This window comes from Schistocerca gregaria, chromosome 3 (assembly GCF_023897955.1).
Source record: "Schistocerca gregaria isolate iqSchGreg1 chromosome 3, iqSchGreg1.2, whole genome shotgun sequence".
NCBI classification, from domain to species: domain Eukaryota; kingdom Metazoa; phylum Arthropoda; class Insecta; order Orthoptera; family Acrididae; genus Schistocerca; species Schistocerca gregaria.
In genome coordinates this window covers 114,330,927-114,355,519 of record NC_064922.1, presented here as the reverse complement: position 1 = coordinate 114,355,519, position 24,593 = coordinate 114,330,927, and the positions used below count along the sequence as shown (strand labels likewise).

The 24,593-nt window shown below is 41.8% G+C and overlaps 1 protein-coding gene across 1 annotated transcript in view; it reads left to right on the top strand.

Annotated features, from left to right (window-relative positions):
- The first annotated feature begins 325 nt into the window (after positions 1–325).
- Positions 326–24,593, top strand: part of LOC126355273 (arylsulfatase B-like) — a 76,437-nt gene continuing 52,169 nt past the window's right edge. The window contains exons 1-3 of the mRNA XM_050005561.1: positions 326–412; positions 10,771–10,884; positions 23,614–23,773. Coding sequence (XP_049861518.1) covers positions 10,777–10,884; positions 23,614–23,773 — 268 coding nt within the window. The 5' untranslated portion in view covers positions 326–412; positions 10,771–10,776. The remainder of the gene's footprint in view (positions 413–10,770; positions 10,885–23,613; positions 23,774–24,593) is intronic.

Here is a 24,593-nt window from a genome sequence, read left to right as displayed (position 1 = left end):
AGCTGTTGTATTTGATAACACTATTTAAGTTCCACATATACGTACCTAGATCACACAGTGCACTATCAGTCAACTAAAGGGAGCGAATTTTCACTACGTCTATGTGTGGGGGAGGGAGGGGTGGGGGGTTGGTGGAAGATATGCTCTGCTCTGATCTAAATCTGATATCATACAGATACTACACTAAGCACTGAATGACTAGAGGTGCTGTAGCAAGGTATCACTTAAAACGTCCGGGCTGATAGGCTGTGGTCGTTGTGTAATACTCTCTCCTGACGTTTCGTCTCCGACTGCGGGAGACATCCTGTGAGGTAAAGCGGCGAGCTGATGATCTGTGATCATTGCTCTGGAGAACTACAGAGCTACCAGTGACTACATTCTCGCCATAAAAAAGTATATCTGATATTATCGGGTATGTACAGAAGCATCTAGATAAACATTTTTAATTGACTATCTTGTGAGAGTTCACTGAAGGGAAAGTGATAATTCTGTTATGATATTCATTGGCCTGCACACGTCTATTTTGGCTGTTCACGATATAGGAAGGATGCAACAGGACTAGACAGTAGTGATGTATCTAAATATGGATCGTGCTATTCCATAGATTTTAAGAAAAAGGGTCATTTCATGGTTCTCTTATTCTACAGGCGTTGCATTAGGAAAACTATAGAGTGTGTCGAATATGCATCAGCAAATCTGTGTTACAAAAAATTAATAGAGCTTTAGCAAACGAAATAGATGCTATACCAGTAGATCAGTCTACTCCGCTACAGAGTGATACTGCAAGTAAGGATTTGTAAATGTTGTTGTTGTTTTTGATTTGGACTTCAGTCCTGGTTTGATGCAGCTCTCCATGCTACTCTTTCCTGTGCAAGCTTCTTCATCTCCCAGTACCTACTGCAGCCAACATCCTTCTGAATCTGCTTAGTGTAGTCATGTCTTGGTCTCCCTCTACGATTTTTACCCTCCACACTGCCCTCTTATACTAAATTGGTGATGCCTCGACGTCTCAGAACATGTCCTACCAACCGATCCCTTCTTCTAGTCAAGTTGTGCCACAAACTCCTCTTCTCCCCAATTCTATTCTATACCTCCTCATTAGTTATGTGATCTACCCATCTAATCTTCAGCATTCTTTTCTAGCACCACATTTAGAAAGCTTCTATTCTCTTCTTGTCTAAGTTATTTATCGTCCACGTTTCACTTACATACATGGCTACACTGCATACAAATACTCGATGTTAACAAATTTTTCTTCTTCAGAAACGCTTTCCTCGGCACTGCCAGTCTACACTTTATATCCTCTCTACTTTGACCATCATAAGTTATTTTGCTTCCCAAATAGCAAAACCCCTTTACTACTTTAAGAGTCTCATTTCCCAATCTAATGCACACAGCATCACCCGACATAATTCAACTACATTTCATTATCCTAGTTTTGCTTTTGTTAATGTTCATCTTATATCCTCCTTTCAAGACACTGCCCATTCCGTTCAACTGCTCTTCCAGGTCCTTTGCTGTCTCTGACAAAATTACAGTGTCATCGGCGAACCTCACAGTTTTCATTTCTTCTCTCTGGATTTTAATACCTAATCCGATCTTTTCTTTTGTTTCCTTCACTGCTTGCTCAATATACAGAATGAATAACATCGGGGATAGGCTACAACCCTGTCTCACTCCCTTTCCAACCACTGCTTCCCTTTCATACCCCTCGACTCTTATAACTGCCATCTGGTTTCTGTGCAAGTTATATATAGCCTTTCGCTCCCTGTATTTTACCCCTGCCACCTTCAGAATTTGAAAGACAGTATTCCAATCAACATTGTGAAAAGCTTTCTCTATCTCTACAAATGCTAGAAACGTAGGTTTGCTTTTCCTTAAACTTTCTTCTTAGATAAGTCGTAGAGTCTGTATTGCTTCGCGTGTTCCAACATTTCTATGGAATACAAACTGATCTTTCCCGAGGTCGGCTTCTATCAGTTTTTCCATTCGTCCGTAAAGAATTCGCGTTAGTATTTTGCAGCTGTGTCTTATTAAATTGGTAGTTCGGTAAATTTCACATCTGTCAACACCTGCTTTCTTTGGGATTGAAATTATTATATTCTTCTGGAAGTCTGAGGGTATTTCGCCTGTCTCATACATCTTGCTCACCAGATGGTAGAGTTTTGTCAGGACTGGCTCTCCCAAGGTTGTCAGTAGTTCTAATGGTATGTTGTCTACTCCAGGGCCTTGTTTCGACTAAGGTCTTTCATTTCTCTGTCAAACTCTTCACGCAGTATCATGTCTCCCATTTCATCTTCACCTACATCCTCTTCCGTTTCCATAATATTATCCTCAAGTACATTGCCCTTGTATAGACCGTCTCTATACTCCTTCCACCTTTCTGCTTTCCCTTCTTTGCTTAGAACTGGGTTTCCATCAAAGCTCTTGATATTCATGCAAGTGGTTCTCCTTTCTGAAAAGGTTTCTTTAATTTTCCTGTAGGTAGTATCTATCTTATCCCTAGTGAGATAAGACTCTACGTCCTTACATTTGTCCTCTAGCCAAGCCTGCTTAGCCATTTTGCACTTCCTGTCGATATCATTTTTGAGACACTTGTATTCCTTTTCGCCCGCTTTATTTACTGCATTTTATATAGTTTTGTAAATACTACTAGGTGAAACGAAAAAAATTTCATAACACAAATTGGGCTTCTGCAGCATTAATATAGCACAAATGTATAGTAACTGTGTTGTAATTGTTATCAGTGTCCTCCTACTTCAGTGATACGTATTTACAAGAGAGAAATCACCAGTAGACAAACTGGAGAGCAACGGCAGTGCCAATATATTCTTCATATACAAAATTTTTTACAGGGAATGGTTTAACTCCACTTGACACATTTGCACATTCCGAATTTTGGTGTGTGTTATATCACTTTAACAAGGTCCATCGAAACAATCTCCTCCTAGCTTATGGGTATACAGTTAAAACTATAGGTAGAGAGCACACAACTTACAACGTTTTCCAGGTCTTGATAATTGCTATGCAGTGGAGTAGAATGTTCTCTTTCGTATACACTCAGCACAGCCTTCTATGACATATAGAGACCTATCCTGATTTTTAAATACAACTAGCTTACAAATTACTGACGTTGCACCATCTCAGCAAAAGAACCAGGTGTGTTCCACCAAGTGATCATCTACCATACAACTGCCTGTACCCTTTTCTGTAGTGTACTGCTACCTGTTGCCTCGCCTCCCGCTATTAACAAATCATCCACTAAAAATATAGTCTTCTAAGGCATATACAACCCATCTTGAATTTGAAATACAATTTGCATGTGATAATTAGGAAGTACTCCACTGTGTCAACAGAATGGTGTGCATAACAGGTTTCTACCGAGAGGAAGTCTACATCACTTCTGTCACACCTTGTTTTCCTTTACTTGAGTATTGCTGTGTGGTACTACCACTTGCCATTAACTGATATTCCATTAACAACTACCTCCTCCGGATTCTGAAATGGAGTTTGCTTATGGCGAATAGCCAGTACTCAAATAGATGAATCGAGTCATAACACAAATTTTTTAAAAATGTGGAAAAATATCTAAAATATGTACAAAAATTCAGAAATGGAAATAAATCAACATCTACATGGCTAACTCTGCAAAACACATTTATGTGCCTGGAAGAGTGTTTCTCGAACCACCATAACACTAATTCTCTGTTATTCCACTGTCGAACACAATACAAAAAAGAACACCTATTCTTTACAGTGTGGGTTCTGATTTCAACTATTTTATAATGATGATCGTTCCTCCCTATGTAGGTCGCCGTCAACAAAATATTTTCTCCTTTAGAGGAGAAAGTTGATGACTGAGATTTTGTGAGACTATCTCGCCAGAACGAAAAATGTGTTTGTTTTCATGGTTTCCAACCCAAATCACGTATCATGTCCTTGACACTCTCTCTCCTGTTTTTCGATTTACTCCTTTATCCCTATCAGGATCACAACACGACGCAGCAGGATTCTAAAAGAGGTCTGACAAGCGTATTGTAGGGAGTCTCTCTAGCAAATGTGTTGCGTCTCCTAGGAGTTCTGTTTATAAAACGCAGTCTTTGCTTCGCCTTCCTCACATTTTCACATTTTCTATGCGTTCTTTCTGATTTATGTTCTTAATAATTATAATTCTTAAGTTTGTAGTTAAATTTATGGCCTTTAGATCTGATTGATTTATCGTGTAACAGAAGTTTAATGGATTTCTCTTAGCACTCACAGGGTTGACCTCACGCTTTTCATTATTTAGGATCGATTGCCAATTTTCGCAAGATTTAAATATCTTATCTAAATCATTTTGCAATTGTTTTCACGGTCTGATGACTTTACGAGACGATAAACGACATTGTCATCTGCACACAACGTAAGACAGCTGCTGAGATTGTCTCCTAAATCGTTTATGCTGATAAGGATCAGAAGACGACCTATAACACTACCTTGCGGAACGCAAGAAATCACTTTATCTTACTCTATGACTTTCAATCAACTGTGAATATTAGGGCAAAGTTCGCTCAGGCGCACTTTTGATATAAGATCGATATGCAAAATAATTAAACTGTGACTGCTGATTGCTTTATGAACTTAACCTGTTATTTCCCTTAGTCGTTTTTCATGCAACCTCTTCCCTTCCCCCTCACCTTAACCTATTGTTTGCTAATTGATATATGACCCCAGGACTTAATCTGTTCTTCTGAGAAATCCACCACATCTTCCCCTCATCCTCCTCATAACCTATTATTCGGTTAATTGATTTATGGCACCTACCCCACTCCTCTGGGAAATCCCCAACTCTTCCCCCTCCCACTTGCGATAAACTTTTGATATCAAATGAACTGAGTAATTCATTAAGTTTATTGTTAACCCTTTCCCTCCCCATTATCCCCCTCCCATATTCCATCTGCAAATTGACAGAAATAAGACTGAGTCTAAGATCAGCTCCTGGAGAGGAAGGATATAGGGTAGTTTATTTTATTTTGGGTGTTACTCTGTTGAAAATTGAGAGCGAAAGCACAGCCCCTGCCGTCCATCAATGACCCTCCCCTTACTGATTTGCAAATTTGTAGCAAATGCTCAGTCTGTGCTGAGATCATGGAGAGGCAGATGCAAGTATAAACTTGTCCAGCTACAATATGTTCTAATTACATAGCTACACTAATGGAGATCACTGGTGTCGGGTTGCCAGAATCATTTGGCTGTATGCTGAACTTGATATGCAGGGATCGACTGACCTAGTGCAAAGTGCCACAACCAGAGGATGTCCAACTTCACCCCCCGCCCCCTACCTCCTCATCCCTCCCAGAGCTCAGGGGCTGGAAGAATGCCACGACAAGAAATTCAACCTCAATAAAAAGGGCATAATAATATTTTGTAACAATTAAGTTTCTATATCAATTTGCAGGTGTTGGATGTCTTAATATGGAGGGAAAATGTAATCATTGTCTGCTGTTATTTAACTTTATAAGATGCATTTATTGTAAAATACGTAAAAACAAAAAAATTAAGTAAGAAAATACATCAGTTTTCCTAACCACGCAAGGAACATTGTCATGAAATCGGCAAGAAATACTCACCGCATGTAATAATCTTGCAGAACATGCTAAAAATTGCACACACTTGCCTCTTCGTGCACACCATCTGCAGACTATCGGATGATGACGAGGTGGGGGACACATAGAGAATTATAGTTAATAGTTTGGATGAGTATCGGGACATATTTCCTTGCCTGGGAGACGAGTTGGCTGTAGTTGTTCTGGTTTAGGGTATGGAGTGTGTGTAGTTGTGGGGAGAGTGGGATGTGTTAGTAAACGGGCAGCAGCATACCAGGACTGAGGGAACAGTAGGGTTACTGGAATTTACAAGGAATGTCTTAAATTTGTGGTGAATGAACTCTGAAAGTAAAGGAAACAATAGTTACACATAAAATATCTTTCTGACTCCCAAAATAATCGGCATTAGCTACAGCACACCTCTGACATAGGTTGCAAAGCTATTGGGAACTGTGAGCAACCACTTATAGCTGATGTACTCGAAGCGCCATGGCCATGCATTGTCGGATATGCAAAGTCTCCGAATTCTTGTGAACAGTACTGTTTACAGTTTCTTTCCTTATCTTCAACGCTACTGCTATCATTTTCAAAGACAGTCACCGATTTCTGCAAGTATCCATCGCATTCATGCCATTGCAAGACAGAGAGCAAAAACGGATTAATGCGTTAACACTAAATTTTGCTTCAAATTAGGAAAACGGAGATTCGTGGAATGTTTTTGCAAGTGTATGGTGTTGAAGTGTGCATCTCAGTGGTTTAAATGCTGCAGAGATGGTAAGGACGGTGTCGAGAACAATCTGCTTTAGGCTCAACACATACAATCCGAGAAAACATCGATCGAGTGTGATGGATGCTTGCGGAATTTTGACAGGTGTCTTTGAGGATGAGAGCAGAAGCGTTCACGAAGATTAGCAGACTTGCAGATATCCAACAATGGGTGACAACTGTGCTTTGAGTGATTCCACAAGAGGTATCTGCTGACAATTTCTAACAGCGGTACAATCTATATTAGAAGAATGTTGCAGCTGATGGTATTACTTTCAAGGCGATTAAAGATATTTTTTGTAATTCTTTCTTCTTTTATTTCCTGAGACAGTTCACCAAATTCTTCAGAGGCAGTTAGTGAATAGAATATAATATTCTAAAGTGTTAGATATTGGTGGAGGAATGGTGCGAATTTGATGAGATAGTTGAGGATACAAGTGAAGGGAGGTACGGAGATGTGGAAAGCAGCGTGGTGTGCCTGCCATTCTTGGATTTGGAGGGTCTGGTAGAACTTAGGGCCGGCCGTAGTGGCCGAGCGGTTCTTGGCGCTTCAGTCTGGAACCGCGCGACCGCTAAGATCGTAGGTTCGAAACCTGCTCTGGGCATGGGTGTGTGTGATGTCCTTAGGTTAGTTAGGTTTAAGTGGTTCTAAGTTATAGGGGACGGATGATCTCAGATATTAAGTCCCATGGTGCTCACAGCCATTTGAACCATTTTTAAAATATACGTGGAGTGGGTTTGCTGTTGAATGATTAGTAGAAGAGGTTCCTACGTTAGATGATGAGCAAATGTTAGACCAACATATTTTAATGTGTTAGTTAATGTGACAGGACGATTGTAGATAGGTAGAAGTCATTGGAGGTGGAACTTGCGGGTGATACGTCCTACAGGGGGCTGAGAAGAGACAGCTCGGCTTGAAGTCAGGATAGCTGTTGGGAACCTGTGAATAATATTTTACATTATTAGAGTTCAATAACTAATTCACAGTCTTTGCAGATCGTCATTCTACCACATCAGCCTCAGCTGTTGCTCATTTAGTAGCGAAATGTTTCTTGCTGAGGTCTGTACAATCTGTTCTGTAGCTGCATGCCCTAGTGAGGTTTACCGACCCCGGTCCTGCGGCAGATTTCGAGTGAGTTGGCGCAGCCATTGTCGAACGCAAAGTTGTCTCAGAGTGGCTCCTGGAGTGCCCGCGAACCACTTTGAATTTTACAATGATGCTTGATAGCCTATCCGAAATATACATGCTGGTCCATTGATAGTGACCGGGCTAAATATCTCACGAAAGAAGCATCAAACGAAAAAATTTCAAAGAACGAAACTCGTCTAGCTTGAAGGTGGAAACCAGATGGCGCTATAGTTGGCTCGCTAGATGGCGCTGCCATAGGTCAAACGGATATCAACTGCGATTTTTAAACAGGAACCCCCATTTTTTATTACATATTCGTGTAGTACGTAAAGAAATATGAATGATTTAGTTTGACCACCTTTTTTGCTTTGCGATAGATGGCGCTGTAATAGTCACTAACGTATAAGTGCGTGGTATCACTGAACATTCCACCAGTGCGGACGGTATCTGCTTCGTGATACATTACCCAAGTTATAATGGACCGTTCACCAATTGCGGAAACGGTCGATATCGTGTTGATGTATGGCTATTGTGATCAAGATGCCCAACGGGAGTGTGCTGTGTATGCTGCTCGGTATCCTGTACCACATCATCCAAGTGTCCGAACCGTTCGCCGGATAGTTACGTTATTTAAGGAAACAGGAAGTGTTGAGCCACATGTGAAACGTCAACCATGACCTGCAACAAATGATGATGCACAAGTAGGTGTTTTAGCTGCTGTCGCGGCTAATCAGCATACGTAAGTAGCAGACAAATTGCGCAAGAATCGGGAATCTCAAAAACGTCGGTGTTGAGAATGCTACATGAACATATATTTCTGTGCACCAGGAATTGCATGGCGACGACTTTGAACGTCGTGTACAGTTCTGCCACTGGGCACAAGAGGAATTACGGGAAAATGACAGATTTTTTGCACGCGTTATATTTAGCGAGGAAGCGTCATTCACCAACAGTGGTAACGTAAACCGATATAATTTGCACTATTGGGCAACGAAAAATCCACGCTGGCTGCGACAAGTGGAACATCAGCGACGTTGGCAGATTAATGTACGGTGCGGCATTGTGGGAGGAAGGATAATTGGCCCCCATTTTATCGATGGAAACCTAAATGGTGTAATGTATACTGATTTCCTACTTAATGTTCTACCGATGTTACTACAAGATGTTTCACTGGATGACAGATTGGCGATGTACTTCCAACATGATGAATGTCCGGCACACAGCTGGCGTGCGGTTGAAGCGGTATTGAATAGCATATTTCATTACAGGTGGATTGGTTGTCGAAGCACCATGTCATGGCCCGCACCTTTACGGATCTGACGTCCCCGGATTCCTTTCTATGGGGAAAGTTGAAGGATTTTTTTATCTTGATCCACCGACAACGCCTGACAACATGCGTCAGAGCATTGTAAATGTATTCCAGTATAGTCCATGCAGTTCTTGAGTGGCACTGTGCCAGGGTGGCAAAGTGACTGACACACCTGCATATTGAGCAGGAGAACCAAGTAACAATCCTCAAATTGATACAAATTTTCATTCGGCGCTTCAGTCTGCACCACTTTACACAAGCAGTTAAAGGAATGAGATATCACAAAGAAAGCAGAGAGATCTCTTTAATAATAAAACTCAGCTGCCTATGGGTTAGTGCTATTTTAATTTACAGCAGTTAAATAGTTTCTCTTTGAGATATTAAATTTGTTTGAATGTCTATTTAAGTGGTAGCAACCATTACTGAGTTCCGAGAATGTGTGCTGACATGAAATTTCCTGGCACATAAAACTGTGTGCCTGATCGACACTCGAACTCGGGAACCTTGCCTTTCGCCAGAAAGTGCTCTACCGTCTGAGCTACCCAAGCACGACTCACGTTCTGTCCTCACAGCTTTACTTCCGCCAGTACCTTGTCTCCTACCTTCCAAACTTTGCCCGCGAAAGGCAAAGTTCCCGAGTTCGAGTCTTAGTCCGGCACACAGTTTTAATCTGCCAGGAAGTTTCATTTTAGCGCACACTCCGCTGCAGAGAGAAAATATCATTCTGGAAACATCCCCCAGGCTGTGGCTAAGCCATGTCTCCGCAATATCCTTTCTTTCAGGAGTGCTAGTCCTGCAAGGTTCGCAGGAGAACTGAAAAGTTTGGAAGATAGGAGACGAGATACTGGCGGAAGTAAAGCTGTGCGAGGACGGGGCTTCAGTCGTGTTTGGGTAGTTCAGTTGGTAGAGCACTTGACCGCGAAAGGCAAAGTTCCCGAGTTCGAGTCTCGGTCTGGCACACAGTTTTAATCTGCCAGGAAGTTTCATTTCTGAGTTGATTATTACATCCTCAAAACTGTTTGCTAGCTTAGAAAAATAAATTAAGCTCTTTTCTTTACGAATTTTAAAAGTACTAAGGATGTATGTATAAAATGTCCCGTCTTGGAATATTTTCTTGCATTGAGTCTGAAACTGCTCTCAAGTTTCCCGATTCTGTAAATTTTCAGAAGTTATGGAGGAATGAATAATCTCATTTACATTTTGGTGATATTTATTCATCTGATGCGTTTAGATCGTAGTTGTAAGAGGTTTGAATTTCCAGTATCTGATTAACAAATGTTTCTTTCCGAAACAATCATTTCATTGAATTATACTGAGAACGACATTTGAAATAGGAAACGTACAATACGGCTTTGGAAGAATCATTTGTATCTGTGCAATCAACAAGCAGTCAGCAATATTGTACTGTTGTTCTAAATATATCTTATGTATAAACATGGAATTCACCTGACGTAAATTTTCGGTTGGATTCAAAGATTTTGTCGCGATTGACTTTCTTCCATAATCGATTAAGCAGCTCTATCACAAGTGGTGTTTAATGAAAGAGGCAGAGATCGCTTAGTTATGGACCACAATAAATTCAATTCAATTCCTCGGAAACGTAAAGTGTGACGTTTTGTGTGGCGTTTTGTTGTGCTGTTTGGCGTTTGTGGATGTTACTGGCGCAAGCCGCCAGGAAACAGGTAGAGGGATAGTATTCAGTATTAGCTATCCGTGTACTTTCCCTACGCTGTTGTATTGTTACAGGGCATTGCTGATTCACTTCTGACCACTCACAAGATTAATCCTAACTTTCTGGTAAAATCGACATTGGTGTCCCTATTTTGTAAGTGTTTCAATGCAAAAATGTGATACAGACATACCAATAAATCTCTGCCAAACACTTTGCGTAATTTTCCCAGCACGCCTAGGTTACTGCTGAACAAGGCTAAGTCTACTCGAACTCTACACCTCGTAATCAATTTGTGTTTGATTGATTGCAGTATAAGATGTGCCTTCTGCTAGCTGCCGTGTGGGTTTTGTTCGTCTTGGAATCCAAAGGTGCTATAGCGGCGTCACAGCAGCCCAACATCATCTTCGTCTTCGCTGATGACCTGGTAAGAGATTCTACGCCGGACATTTGTGCAAGCGGGCTGTCGTTTCATTCTCGTAACAAATGTCTATTAAGTTCAATATAGCACAAAACGCTTTAAGCAGTTTGTTGCCGATTATATTAGTATATGATTATAACTTATATCACGCCAATTCTTTAATTAATCTAACTCATTGGTATACAACAACTTCAAACGTCCTATTACTTTACAATTAAGTTAACGTGTGAAATATTTGCGCTCCAATATAAAAATAACGAGCTTTTCACGCCTCTAAATGTTTATGACGCCGTTTCTCTTAAACTGTGTATTTACATTGATAAAATTCTGCAAATTAATTCAGTGTTATATGTGGCGTCTGTACTGCATAATGCGGACAGATGTAGCAGGAAAGAAGCGATAGCCGCGCAGTCTTTTGTGGCTTGCCACGGTTCGCACGGCCCCTCCCGCGGGAAATTCGAGTCCTGTCTCGGACAAGGGTGTGTGTGTTGTCATTAGCGTAAGTTAACTTAAGTTAGACTAAGTAGTGCGTAAACCTAGGGACCGATGAACTCGGCAGTTTGGTCCCATAGGAACTTACCAGCGCTACAAGAAGAAGTGATAAATTTAAACATAACGCCTGATGCTGAATTTTTAGTGCATGAAGAGCAGGAATGTACAGAGCGATAAACTTCTTTCCTTTCATTATTTTGATGGGCGTTTCATCGAGAAAGAGTTTAGAGAAGTCCTGAAACTATGTGTAAAGTCTGTAGATTGCAAAATCACTATGTGCTCTCATTTTGGGTGAAATGCTGGATGAATTTAGTCCGGGTAATTCACACACTGTGACGTTCATTGGCTCAATACATGTACTGTTTCTACCTTTAATACTTATTGCGTTAACATTTCGACGACATATTATCTACCTCTTCATGAGTAGACTAGGACAGCAATTTAAATTTTTAAATGTGATCAATAATTACGCGAAATATTGATACCCAGATTTTTCTTTCCACTCGAAGTCGTAGAGAGGTTGGCTGCAGCTGTAATGGATGACGAGTTCGCCGTCCTAGCCGTGTAATAATATACACTGACGGAAAAAAGTTCGTTATACGGAAATATAATTTATATAGTGTAATGAAATTTCAGGAATACATTTGTCTAAGGAAGATATTTAAGTGTTTAACATTGCAAGGCCACAGGTAAAAGTAAGCAAGAGATAAATTATTCAAATTAAGAAATGCTGGGACACCAATAACCACTGTAACTGACAAAACGTTGAATGCATATGTGTGCATGCATTTTGTTGTACAGGTGCCTGACGTCAGTTTGTGGTATGGGCTTGCATGTCTGTTACGCTTGGTCGTTGAATTCAGGGACGGCTAACGCTTTTTGTGGATGACGTTGCAGTCGGCGTTCGATAATGTCCCATATATCCAGAATGAGATTTTCACTCTGCAGCGGAATGTACGCTGACATGAAACTTCCTGGCAGATTAGAACTATGTGCCGGACCGAGACTCGAACTCGGGACCTTTGCCTGTCGCGGGCAAGTGCTCTACCAACCGCAAGGTTCGCAGGAGAGCTTCTTTAAAGTCTGGAACGTAGGAGACAAGGTGCTGGCAGAAGTAAGGCTGTGAGGACGGGGCATGACTCGTGCTTGGGTAGCTCAGTTGGTAGAGCACTTGGCCGCGAAAGGCAATGGTCCCGAGTTTGAGTCTCGGTCCGGCACACAGTTTTAATCTGCCAGGAAGTTTCACGTCCCATATATGCTCGAATGGAGACAGCATTGGTATGTGGGCGTGCGTTATCCTATCCGAAAACGCCGTCTGGAAAGCTGTTCATGAATCGCAGCACAACAGCTCGAATCATCAGACTACGTACATTGTCTCTGGGTGCTCGGAATATTCACGACAGTGTTCTTGTTGTCATGCGGAATTGCACACCAAGCCGTAACTCCAGATGTAGATCCTGTGTGTCTAGCACGCAGGTAGGTTTTTTGCAGGCACTAACGAACACACTTTCATTACTGTCATCGAGGCAGAAGCAGCTTTCATCAGAAAACATAATAGGCCTCCAGCCTGCCTTCCAATAACCTCTCGCTTGACACCACTGAAGTTGCAAATGACAGTGGTTTGGGGTCAGTGGAACGCGCGCTACAAGGTGTCTGGCTCGGAGCTGTCCTTGTAGTAACCATCTGTAACAGGTCGTTGTGTCAATGAGGTGCCAACTGTTGCTAAAATTGGTGCTGCAGATGCATTACAATGCCGTAGAGCCACACACCAAAAACGATGGTCTTCGGTTGGCTCACCTGGCCGTGCGGAGTACATTCTCATTATCACGTGGCAGCAGTCATTTACAGTGGCTGCATTCCTGCCAAGTCTTTCTGGAGTATAGCGGAAGGAAAGCCCTGCTTCTCGTAGCCCTATTATACGATCTCGTTAAAACTCAGTGAGATGCCGATAATTGCGCCTTTGTTGCCTTAAGAGCATTTTTGAGTAACATCATCACGAGACGGTAAATCTTAAACGTAACTAAAGCTCACGATCCTCACAGAGCGTATTTACAGCGAACATGCTTTGCATCCTCATACTGCCACTACTCACGCTACCTTTATGCGGCTGGCGTGGAATGTGAGTAGACGTCATCTTTCAGATGTAAGAAGATGACTACTAACTTTCGTTCATGTCGCACAACTCCTTCTTCATGCTGCAACCTTGTCTTCCTTTCTTCTTTTTTTTTTTTTAAGTCAGTGTACGTTATACTACTACTCACTAGATTAAAATAGTTATGGGTTTTGTTACTATTATTATGACCATTTGCCAATTTTAACATTCTAATTTACTCATTCTAGCTATTTAACTTTACCATTCTTCTACAGGGTAGAACACAGTACATCCCCATTAAGAATCAACAATAATCTGCTGAACTTACCTAACACAGGATCCAAGTTTATGCTTCAACAATAAGTAAGAAGAACGTCTGAGTTCAGCTACGTATGCTATTAGGGTTATTGCAAATTTTGGTGATAAGAATCTCAGTAAATTAGCTTACTATGCCTACTTTCATTCACTGCTTTCGTATGGCATCATATTCTGGGGTAATTCATCGTTGAGTAGAAAAGTATTCATTGCACAAAAACGTGTAATCAGAATAATTGCTGGAGCCCACCCACGGTCATCCTGCAGACATCTATTTAAGGATCTAGGGATCCTCACAGTAACCTCACAGTATATATATTCCCTTATGAAATTTGTTGATAATAATCCAACCCAATTCAAAAGTAATAGCAGTGTGCATACCTATAACACCAGGAGAAAGGATGATCTTCACTATGCAGGGTTAAATCTGACTTTGGCACAGAAAGGGGTAAATTATGCTGCCACAAAAGTCTTTGGGCACCTACCAAAAGCCTGACAGATAGCCAACTAACATTTAAAAATAAATTAAAAGAATTTCTAGATGACAACTCCTTCTACTCATTGGCTGAATTTTTAGATATAAAGTAAGTAAAAAAAAAAAAAAAAAAAAACTTAATCATTAGTGTCATGCAATATTTTGTGTAATGTAATTTCTTGTACAGACATCTTTTATTAACCTGTCACGTTCCACATCATTACGAAGTGTCGTATTCATGATCTATGGAACAAGTATTAATCTAATCTAATCTAATCTAGTAATTGCACGGATAGCTCTTGACACACACAATGACTCCTTCAAAGTCCATTCCAGTCTTTAAACAATGCAGGTTTGACACTAAAAGTTTACACTTTCTCCATGGCTGATTTTTTTCTTGGTAAATAGAAGAATTCCACAATGATAAATATCGTGAGTACTCATACACTTAACAGAACCGTCATAACGTTCTTGTTACATTGGCAGCGCAATACAGATCGAAGAATTCCACGACGCGCTGGAAGGATAGTAACACGTAGATTTGTCTTGTACGAAAATGTAACAGAAATTCTGTGGGAAGTTAAATCGTAATCCCTGGAAAGAAGATCTGCATTCGAAGAAAATTGTTCGACAATCCTGATGTAACAATCGCTTATTACGCGTAAGGATCATGAGGATAAGGTGACAGATGAGAGGGTGATTAGGGCACGTAATGAGGCACATAGTCACTTTACCCTCAGTACACGGATGAAATGAAAGCTGAAACAGGCAATTTTGCTATGAGGAAACATCCACCATTTACTGAACGATGGATTTTATGGTGTATACGTACATGAATATGTACTATAAATAGTAAACATTTTAAGAACATCGTGATCGACACCCTTGCCAGGTAGCTGCGTAGCAGCAGGCGCTAGCTGGTGAGCGTTAGCTTCTAAACATTTGTGCAGCGTCTTTCCTTTTTTGGCTGACAGAGTATATTCGTGTTGCGTCGACAAAGCGAATTAGTAGTGAGGGCGAGAAGGTAGTTGTGGAGAAGTGTTAGGCTAGTGGACTTGTAACGCGCACACTACGCTGCAGATTGAAAATATCATTCTGCAAACATCCCTCAGGCTGTGGCTTAGCCATGTCTCTGCAATATCCTTTTTTCCTGGAGTGCTGGTTCTGCAAAGTTCGCAGACGAGCTTCTGTGGACTTTGGAAGGTAAAATGCAAATGTCGTTTGATTAGGGCATCCCGTCGGGTAGACCGTTCGCTGGGTGCAAGTCTTTAGATTTCACGCCATGTCGGAAACTTGCGCGTCGATGATGAAATTATGATGATTAGGACGACACAAGACCCAATTCTTGAGGGGAGAAAATCGACCCAGCCAGGATTCGAACGCGGTCTCTTACGACAGACATTCTGTAGCGCTCACCACTCAGCTACCGGGGCGGACTTTGGAAGGTAGGAGACGAGATACTTGCAGAATTGAAGATGTGGGAACTGGTCGTGAGTCGTGCTTGGGTAGTTCATTTGGTAAGGCAGTTGGCTGCGAAAGGTAAAGGTCCCGAGTTCGAGTCTCGGTCTGGCACACAGTTTTAATCTGCCAGGAAGTTTCATATCAGCGCTCACTCCGCTGCAGAGTGAAAATCTCGTTCGAGATAGGATCTGAATGAGATTCCAGTCTATGAAGTTATGGATATATCTTTCTTCCCATGTCAGTACCTCTGCTAATGGTTTAAAACCGTATTCCACCTCCTACTCTTCTGTGCTTATCCTCATCCCTCCGATTACATAGTACGATGTAGACGGAATGCCACAACGTGTAACAACACTACCTTGATATTTCTTCCAAACGGCGAAAGTTTAATTCATTGTGTTGTTGTAGTGCCTCACTATTGCCTACATTCTAATAGCCAGAACTTCCAGCAGACGTAATCAGGATGGTGAAAAGTTCAGAACTGAGAAACGATTCAGGTAAAGAGCTTCCAGTAAAACTAAACTAATCTCAGGAGCTTTAGTCGACGTTTTCACATCCCTAAACTGGGAAAACATTTTATGGTCATCATGAATGTAGTGTAGGCCACGGCTAACTGTGAACGGGTATGTCTTAATGGAGCAAGTGTGAAATTCATTACAATCTGAATAAAATATTTTCAACACTACGAAGGAAGTGTAGTACAAATTAACAAAACAATCGTACAATCCGTTGTAAGACTTTTGTGTTTATGGTGAAAAAGGCAATGTCTAGACGGACAGTAAAAGAAGTGAAAGAAGAGGAGAACTGGCCTGGTATTTCTTTAATTGTGCCGGAAACAGAAAAAAAATTCTTACAATTTCGTAACCTCTTTTGTATCTATTATTTTCTGTTTGCTCTCTACCGATTCCGAAACTCTACAGTTTCATTTCCAGGCACTATAGCACTGTGATCTGTGTGATATACAACCGCGCATACATCCAGTTAATGTACTCTAGCATCCTCCACAACAAGAACAATATGGTGAGCTGAAGCTCTATCCACAGGCCATATTTTCTAGAAAAGCCTTTGGCACATTCAAATCGTTAAATTGCTTTCATTGTGCTTGAAGTGTCATGATGACGATGAGAATAAAGACGATGACTACACTCTCTGCCCAGCAGGCAGCTCGATCACTGCTAGCTACCATTCTGCTATCCTCCCAGTTTTCTGCCTCTTTTCCTGCATTTGATGAATGTGTCTTGATGTTGTCATGTGTCTAGTACTTTCTTCTACTTCAGGTCCTCTTCTGAGATACGATTCCATTTAGTGTACATTTTCTCCTCATTCAGAGTCCTCCCTTTGTTCCTCTTAATGATTTCTATTATTTATCATTTCACATTCATCCCTTGTAACACACTCAATCCTTTAAATATTCATTCATATCCACTTTTTTCCAGATCCACATCTAAAAAATCTCTAAGCATTTCTCCTCGCTCTGCCACACTGTCAATGTCTCAGCACGATATAACGCAACATTCTGTAGAAAAGACCTCACTATCTTTTATCTTAAATGTTTATCTAATGGATCACAGAATGCATTCCTCATTCTGTAAAGTTAATAACTGTCTTTTTTCTATTTCTTGTTCACGTTTCACGTTACTGGTAATTTTTTTAGCAGAAGTGCCAGAAGTTATGATCTTCTTCCTCTAGCCCGTCACAAATTTTCACTTTTACCTTTTTATTGCTCTATAAAATAATTGCCTACGTTTTTGAATTTATCTTCATTCCACGTTCCTCACCGATGGTGTTAATTTCTTTTAACGTACTGTTAATTGGCTTCTTATTTGAAGTAAGTAATACCAGCGTGCCTCACAAAATTTGTATGTTTCATTCGTAGTGCTGCAATAACTGTAGTAAAAAAATCTTTCTTTCGGTTACAGTAATAATATACAGTGCTTCTGGAAGATAATTATTCTATGTATCCAGCCTCAGTTTACATGTAATAACGGTTTTTTACATGATTACAGCAGCCTATGCATCGTACGTACCTGCAAATTCACTCGCTTTCGCAACAACATTTGTAAATTGAAATACCCAAAAGACTAACAGTACACAAACGAGTAATATGGGAGTGAAGAGAAATAAGGAATCATGTCTACTTCACGACTGCCATGCGATACTCGATTAAGAACGTCGATAAGGAAACATAGATAGTAGAGGATGCTGCGGTACTCCGTTTGCCTAAATAGACTTATTGCGTTTGAAAAATATCTTGATGGAATTAACAGCTCCCAAGTGATCCAGGAAGAAGTGCAAACGAAATCCAAAGTGACATTTGACGTCCCATAAGGCATGATATCCAATTGTCCAATATTGTGATAGGTGCCAGCACTATGGTGACCTATAGAGCACTTTTGAAAGTCAATCACGCTATTCGTTCAACTTCACTCATTCAGATAATGTTCATCAGAATTTAATTTCCTACTTTTCTGTTCCTCAGGTATTGCTAATTTTAATTTTCTTTCAAGATGCTTGCAAATGTCTCTCTCTGTAGATAAATCAACATGAGATTTTGCCCATAGTTTTCAAGAAAAGCAACATTTTAATTCGCAGTGCAGATACAAGCACTTTTCTTCAACCAGCAAGACGAGTGTTCACAACATTGTCCTGTCCAAGCAGTAATGCATACTGAAAATACCTTTTCCAGTGACAGTGGATTTTACGTCTCTGCCGCCCCACACGTGGTAGAAATCAGGAGTGTTTTATGTACGTGAGCTGTATGCTGGGCAGATTTGTATTTGTCTTCATATTTTCACATATTCCCTGTTAGTATTTCTTGCACTAAATAAGTGCGAGCAGCAAATTGAAGTTCTCGTATGTCTCTTTCAGATTAACTGAGTAAACAATACGAAAACAAGAAAATTTGTTCCCATTGTGAAAAAGCACTGAGCTGGAATCTGCAAACAAGCGCCACGTCCTCACGCGGAAATAATTGCCGACAGTCTCCACCTACCTTCGAGGACTATTCAGAGAACAGCATTGTTGTCAGATTCATAACTTGAAGATTCCACCGTTACAATCACGAATCCATTGTTTTGAAAAATTTAAATCACGAAGGACAAAAAGTGTGTCTCATTTGATACACGGTGGCCTTGAAACATTGGGATGGCTCCTATATGTACAACACTGTGTTCTTCGTGTTCGCGCTTTGCCCGCCTTTACTATCTCACTCTTAGGAGACACCGGTATCGGCAATTCCTTACTGTGAGATTCGGGCGTTATAGCAGGTGGTAAATCAGGGTATTGCACGGTTTTTCACGTTTCCGATGTGGTTTAATTCATTAGAGTCAGCAAAAAATAAAAACAATCAGATGAGTCCTCTGTTGGTTCCTCCCACGTGCTAGGAACAGCAAAGAGTACGTCAAGTGAACTTTTCAACCAGTCTGCCCCATGGTTGGCAGTTCCATGTAAACAACACGAATTTTTCAGCCATTTAAACGCCATAATGTTTCCGCAATATTTACATTTTGCCAAAAAAGAATAGCCAATATACTACGTTTTAAGAAAAAAAATGGCTCTTAGCACTATGGGACTCAACTGCTTTGGTCATCAGTCCCCTAGAACTTAGAACTACTTAAACCTAACTAACCTAAGGACATCACACACAGCCATGCCCGAGGCAGGATTCGAACCTGCGACTGTAGCAGTCTCACGGTTCCGGACTGCGCGCCTAGAACCGCGAGACCACCGCGGCCGGCTACGTTTTAAGAGATTTCGATAGATAGAAACTACTGTGTCTAAATGAAAACTGATCCCGATTGCCAAAACTTGATTTCATTTTCAAATTCAGCATGTACAACTTGGCAAACAATAAGTTTACATTCGTTGTAGCTACATAGTGAGGGTGCGTGTGTGTATTTTTGCTGCTTACGGGCGCTCAACGGGGAGACCCATCACAAATATTTAAAAAAATAAAAATAAAAAGATGGAAGAGTGACCAAAAATGTTACTAGACAGTGAGGAGTAAAGGTACAAAATGACATTCAATAACTCATACCTCACTAGAGACTATACCTGACACACCTTAAGAAAATGGAGAAAGGCTGAAAGGTGCTATACTTGGGACTGAAATATACCTAAAACGACAGGGGAGCTAAAAACTACACCACAGGGAAACGCGACTGGCTGACCAGTTACAAAAATCGCGAGTGATTCAGTACCCTGTTAATCCAATAAGATTATCTGCCTAAAATTTTGGGAAACAAGTTCGACGTATCTCAAAACCCGATAACTCCCACCGCATTTGTTTGCACGACACTATACCCATGTACCCGTGCACCCAGCAGAAAGCCAAGACACCTCCTTCCCGTGCCTTTATGATCGGAGGAGAGTGTCCTGGATAATTTGGACTACATTATCATCTGAGTGCAAGCGTTGTAGAGAGGAAGGGCATTCAGGGAATCGGAACAGACAAGGAATGTAGCAAACGCAACACGTATCATCCTTTCCAGTGCCCGCAGTATGTCGTATATTTCCGCGTCGAATACAGTAAACTCGAAAGCCAAACGGAAGTAGAAGACACGATCAGGGAAAACAACAGAGCACCCAACAGTGTTCTCCTGTTTCTACTCTTCAATAAACGCAGCTACACAGTTGTGGTGCTCATTTAAAATGTCACAGAACAATTATTACACTCCTGGAAATTGAAATAAGAACACCGTGAATTTATTGTCCCAGGAAGGAGAAAGTTTATTGACACATTCCTGGGGTCAGATACATCACATGATCACACTGACAGAACCACAGGCACATAGACGCAGGCAACAGAGCATGCCTCAGTTGGACCAGCGTTCGTGCTGGACGTGCAGACCGCGTGAGACGATGCTTCATCCAGTCCCAAACATGATCAATGGGGGACAGATCCGGAGATCTTGCTGGCCAGGGTAGTTGACTTACACCATCTAGAGCACGTTGGGTGGCACGGGATACATGTGGACGTCCATTGTCCTGTTGGAACAGCAAGTTCCCTTCCCGGTCTAGGAATGGTAGAACGATGGGTTCGATGACAGTTTGGATGTACCGTGCACTATTCAGTGTCCCCTCGACGATCATCAGAGGTGTACGGCCAGTGTAGGAGATCGCTCCCCACACCATGATGCCGGGTGTTGGCCCTGTGGGCCTCGGTCGTATGCAGTCCTGATTGTGGCGCTCACCTGCACGGCGCCAAACACCCATACGACCATCATTGGCACCATGGCAGAAGCGACTCTCATCGCTGAAGACGACACGTCTCCATTCGTCCCAACATTCACGCCTGTCACGACACCACTGGAGGTGGGCTGCACGGTGTTGGGGCGTGAGCGGAAGACGGCCTAACGGTGTGCGGGACCGTAGTCCAGCTTCATGGAGACGGTTGCGAATGGTCCTCGCCGATACCCCAGGAGCAACAGTGTCCCTAATTTGCTGGGAAGTGCGGTGCGGTCCCCTACGGCACTGTGTAGGATCCTACGGTCTTGGCGTGCATCCGTGCGTCACTGCGGTCCGGTGCCAGGTCGACGGGCACGTGCACCTTCCGGCGACCACTGGCGACAACATCGATGTACTGTGGAGACCTCACGCCCCACGTGTTGAGCAATTCGGCGGTACGTCCACCCGGCCTCCCGCATGCCCACTATACACCCTCGCTCAAAGTCCGTCAACTGCACATACGGTTCACGTCCACGCTGTCGCGCCATGCTACCAGTGTTAAAGACTGCGATGGAGCTCCGTATGCCACGGCAAACTGGCTGACACTGACGGCGGCGGTGCACAAATGCTGCGCAGCTAGCGCCATTCGACGGCCAACACCGCGGTTCCTGGTGTGTCCGCTGTGCCGTGCGTGTGATCATTGCTTGTACAACCCTCTCGCAGTGTCCGGAGTAAGTATGGTGGGTCTAACACACCGGTGTCAATGTGTTCTTTTTTCCATTTCCAGGAGTGTAGAAACATATCCAGGAGTGCAGACTCCGCTGTACTGCACTGAAACTAAAATTACTTTGAGTCTCTGCAGTAACCATGGTGGCAGATGGTTAAAACTCTGGATTGTAGTTGACTAGTGTAGTCAGTCATATATGCGTATGAGAAACATCCACTTTCAGGCTGAAATACCATAATACAGTGCGAATAAAAATGTATTGTATACTATATACAGAATTCCTGTTGCTGGTCGTCTTCCGCATAATTTATATATGCACGTTATCTGGAGATGAAAGCACGAATCCGATGACATAATCGTGATCTTCAGCTTTACTGTGCATTTGAGACGAAGAATTGCTGTGCCCAACTCACAAGAACCATTGACGTTTCCATTGGTTGGGTGGCTAGGGTGCATCAGCGATACAAATAGCCGCACCGTAGGTGCAACCACAAAGGAGGGGTATCTGTTGAGAGACCTGATAAACAGGTAGTTTCTGAAGATGGGCAGCAGCCTTTTCAGTAGTTGTTGGGGCAACAGTCTGGATAAATGACTGATCTGGCCTTGCAACACTAGCCAAACCGGCCTTCCTGTGCTAGTAATGCTAACGGCTGAAAGCAAGAGGAAACTACAGTTATAATTTTTCCGGAGCACATGCATGCCTACTGTATGATTAAATGATGAGGGCCTCTTCTTGGGTAAAATATTCCCGAGGTAAAATAGTACCCCATTCGGATCTCCGTTTGGGGACTACCCAGGAGGAGATCGTCATCAGGAGAAACAGAATTGTTATTCTACGGATGGAAACGTGGAATGTGGGATCCCTTACTCGTGCATGTAGGTTAGAAAATGTAAAGAGGGAAATGGGAAGGTTGAAGTTAGATATAGTGGTAGTTAAGTTAGATGACAGGAGGAAAAGGAGTTCTGGTCAGGTATATACAGGGTTATAAATACAAAGTCATACAGGGGTAATGTAGCAGTGGGTTTAATAAGGAATAATAAAACAAGAATGCGGATAATATATACAGCATAGAGAACACATCGTCGTAACCAAGATACACAAAGCCGAAGCCTTCCACAATAGCACAAGTTTACATGCCAACTAGCTCCACAGATGATGAACAGATTGAAGAAGTGTTCGATGAGATAAATGAAATTATTTAGCTAGTTAAAGGATACGAAAATCTAATTTTGAACGGGTGCTGGAATACGATAGTAGGAAAAGCCAGGAACTAAAAATAATAGGTGAATAAGGACTGGTGGAAAGGAATGAAAGAGTAAGTCGCCACATAGAATTTGGCACGGAGCATAATGCAGTAGTAGCTGACAGTTTCCGAACCATGAAAGAAGGTAGTAAACGTGAAAGAGACGTCGAGACACTGGAAGGTTTCAGGCTGATCACCAGTTCAGTACTGGAGGGGGAAATAATCTTAGAGGGAGACCAAGAGATGAATACAGTAAGCAGATTCTGAAGGATGCAGGTTGCAGTAGTTATTCGTAGATGCACAGGCAATCACAAAAGAGAGTAGCATGGAAAGCTGCATCAAAACAGTCTCCGGACCGAAGACCACAACAACAAAAACAAACTGCCATCAGGCGAATTTCGGAATTAAACTGCCCAACATGAAGAACGTCTCAGACAGCGCCGAGTATTCATGACATGAAATATGTCTCTCTAAATGTGTCATCAGTAAATGATTATAGCAGCTTCAAATGCTGATGAATTATCGTGTTCGTTGAACATAAAAATTGATCAGATCGTCAGAAATAAGGTTAACTAGTATGACGCAAAACCCAGTATATGCTATGGCTAACTTTAGTTTCAATCGGAACATGCTGAAGCATTTTTTCAGACTTATGTACTGAACACAGTTCACTACCTATTCACGGGCTGAGTATCACGTTTGAAAGCTCTTAGGGCGTTGAATTTCGTCGGCCTACCTGGATATAAATAGAAATTGTTTGCAGGGGTGGAACGACGTGAGCTTCCATGGCTCGGACCAGATCCCGACGCCAAATATCGACGCTCTGGCGTATCACGGCGTCATCCTCAACAGCCACTACGTACAACCCGTGTGTACTCCATCGAGAGCAGCCCTTATGACTGGGAAGTACCCCATTCGCACAGGTAAGAGATTATATCTCAAGGTGCTCATGTTTTAGTGGCAATGAGAACTTGCTCATCTCTACGGCTAATATATTATTAAGTACCGTTGTCCTCCCCACTCCCCCCCCCCCCCCCTACCCTATTAACAACTATTTAAATAATGGAACTCTCATTTATGATACAGCATAAAACGTCAAGCTTCATGATTAAAGTCTCAATCAATTGCACTCCCTTTTAAGAAAAGCTAGTTATTAAAGCATCTAAATGTTTATAATGTCATATCTCCTGAATATAAGTGACGTACAATGATAATCTTTCGCATGTGCTTTCAGTTGTGTATGTAGGTACTGTCTGAAGAATGTGGAGCGAATGAAGAAATAATAAATTAAAACATCTTGCCTGATGCTGAGGTTTTACTGCGTTACCAGTGAAAATGTAATCAGCGATAAGGGTTTTCCCTTTCATTATGTTGGAGAGGGGGGGGGGGGGGGGGGGAGAGGGTGTTAACGAGAAAAACCTTCGAAAAAGTTTGACAAAATGTTTGAAGTTTGTTGGAACTCACAAAGTGCTCTCTTTCCTGGTATACTGTACGTATGCATTTTGGGAAATTTGCCCGTCTTGGGATGCCTCGAGATAGATACACACCTTCTAACTTTAATATGTCCTTATGGCGTTAAACCAGTAACGTAAGATTACATCTCTCAACGAAGAGATTATTATAGTATTTTAAATTTTAAGGTTCGCTAAATAATGATATGAAATACTGTAAATAATATTTTTGTTGCCCTAGAAGCTGTTAGAAAGACCACCTGCAACTGGAATTGACCGGATGACTATTTCA